General features: G+C 74.4%; 1 protein-coding gene across 1 annotated transcript in view; it reads right to left on the bottom strand.

Moving 5' to 3' along the window:
• The window catches only part of LOC104988952 (chromosome unknown open reading frame, human C16orf72), a 26,002-nt gene extending 25,783 nt beyond the window's left edge, over positions 1-219 (bottom strand). The window contains exon 1 of the mRNA XM_010840461.1: positions 2-219. Coding sequence (XP_010838763.1) covers positions 2-183 — 182 coding nt within the window. The 5' untranslated portion in view covers positions 184-219. The remainder of the gene's footprint in view (position 1) is intronic.
• Between the last annotated feature and the right edge of the window lie 23 nt (positions 220-242).

Raw genomic sequence — 242 nt, 5'->3', positions numbered from 1 at the left:
GTGCCACAGCTTCTGTTGCTTGTGCTCGGGCTGCGCGGCGGCCGCCGCCTCCTCCTGCAGCTCCGGGGGCAGCTGCTCGTCCTGCTCGGCCTCGGCCAGGCACTGCCGCTCCCACTTGGAGAACCAGTGCTCGGGCCCGTGTTCCTGGATCTCGGCCTCGCCCTCCTCCTTCCGCTCCTCCATCCTCCGCGGCCTCCCGCGGCCTCGCCGCCGCCGCGGCCGCGTCCTCCTCAGGCGGGACC

Source organism: Bison bison, unplaced genomic scaffold (genome assembly GCF_000754665.1).
Source record: "Bison bison bison isolate TAMUID 2011002044 unplaced genomic scaffold, Bison_UMD1.0 scf7180017864144, whole genome shotgun sequence".
NCBI lineage: Eukaryota > Metazoa > Chordata > Mammalia > Artiodactyla > Bovidae > Bison > Bison bison.
Note: the sequence above shows the minus strand (reverse complement) of the source record. Positions and strands in the feature narration are given on the sequence as shown.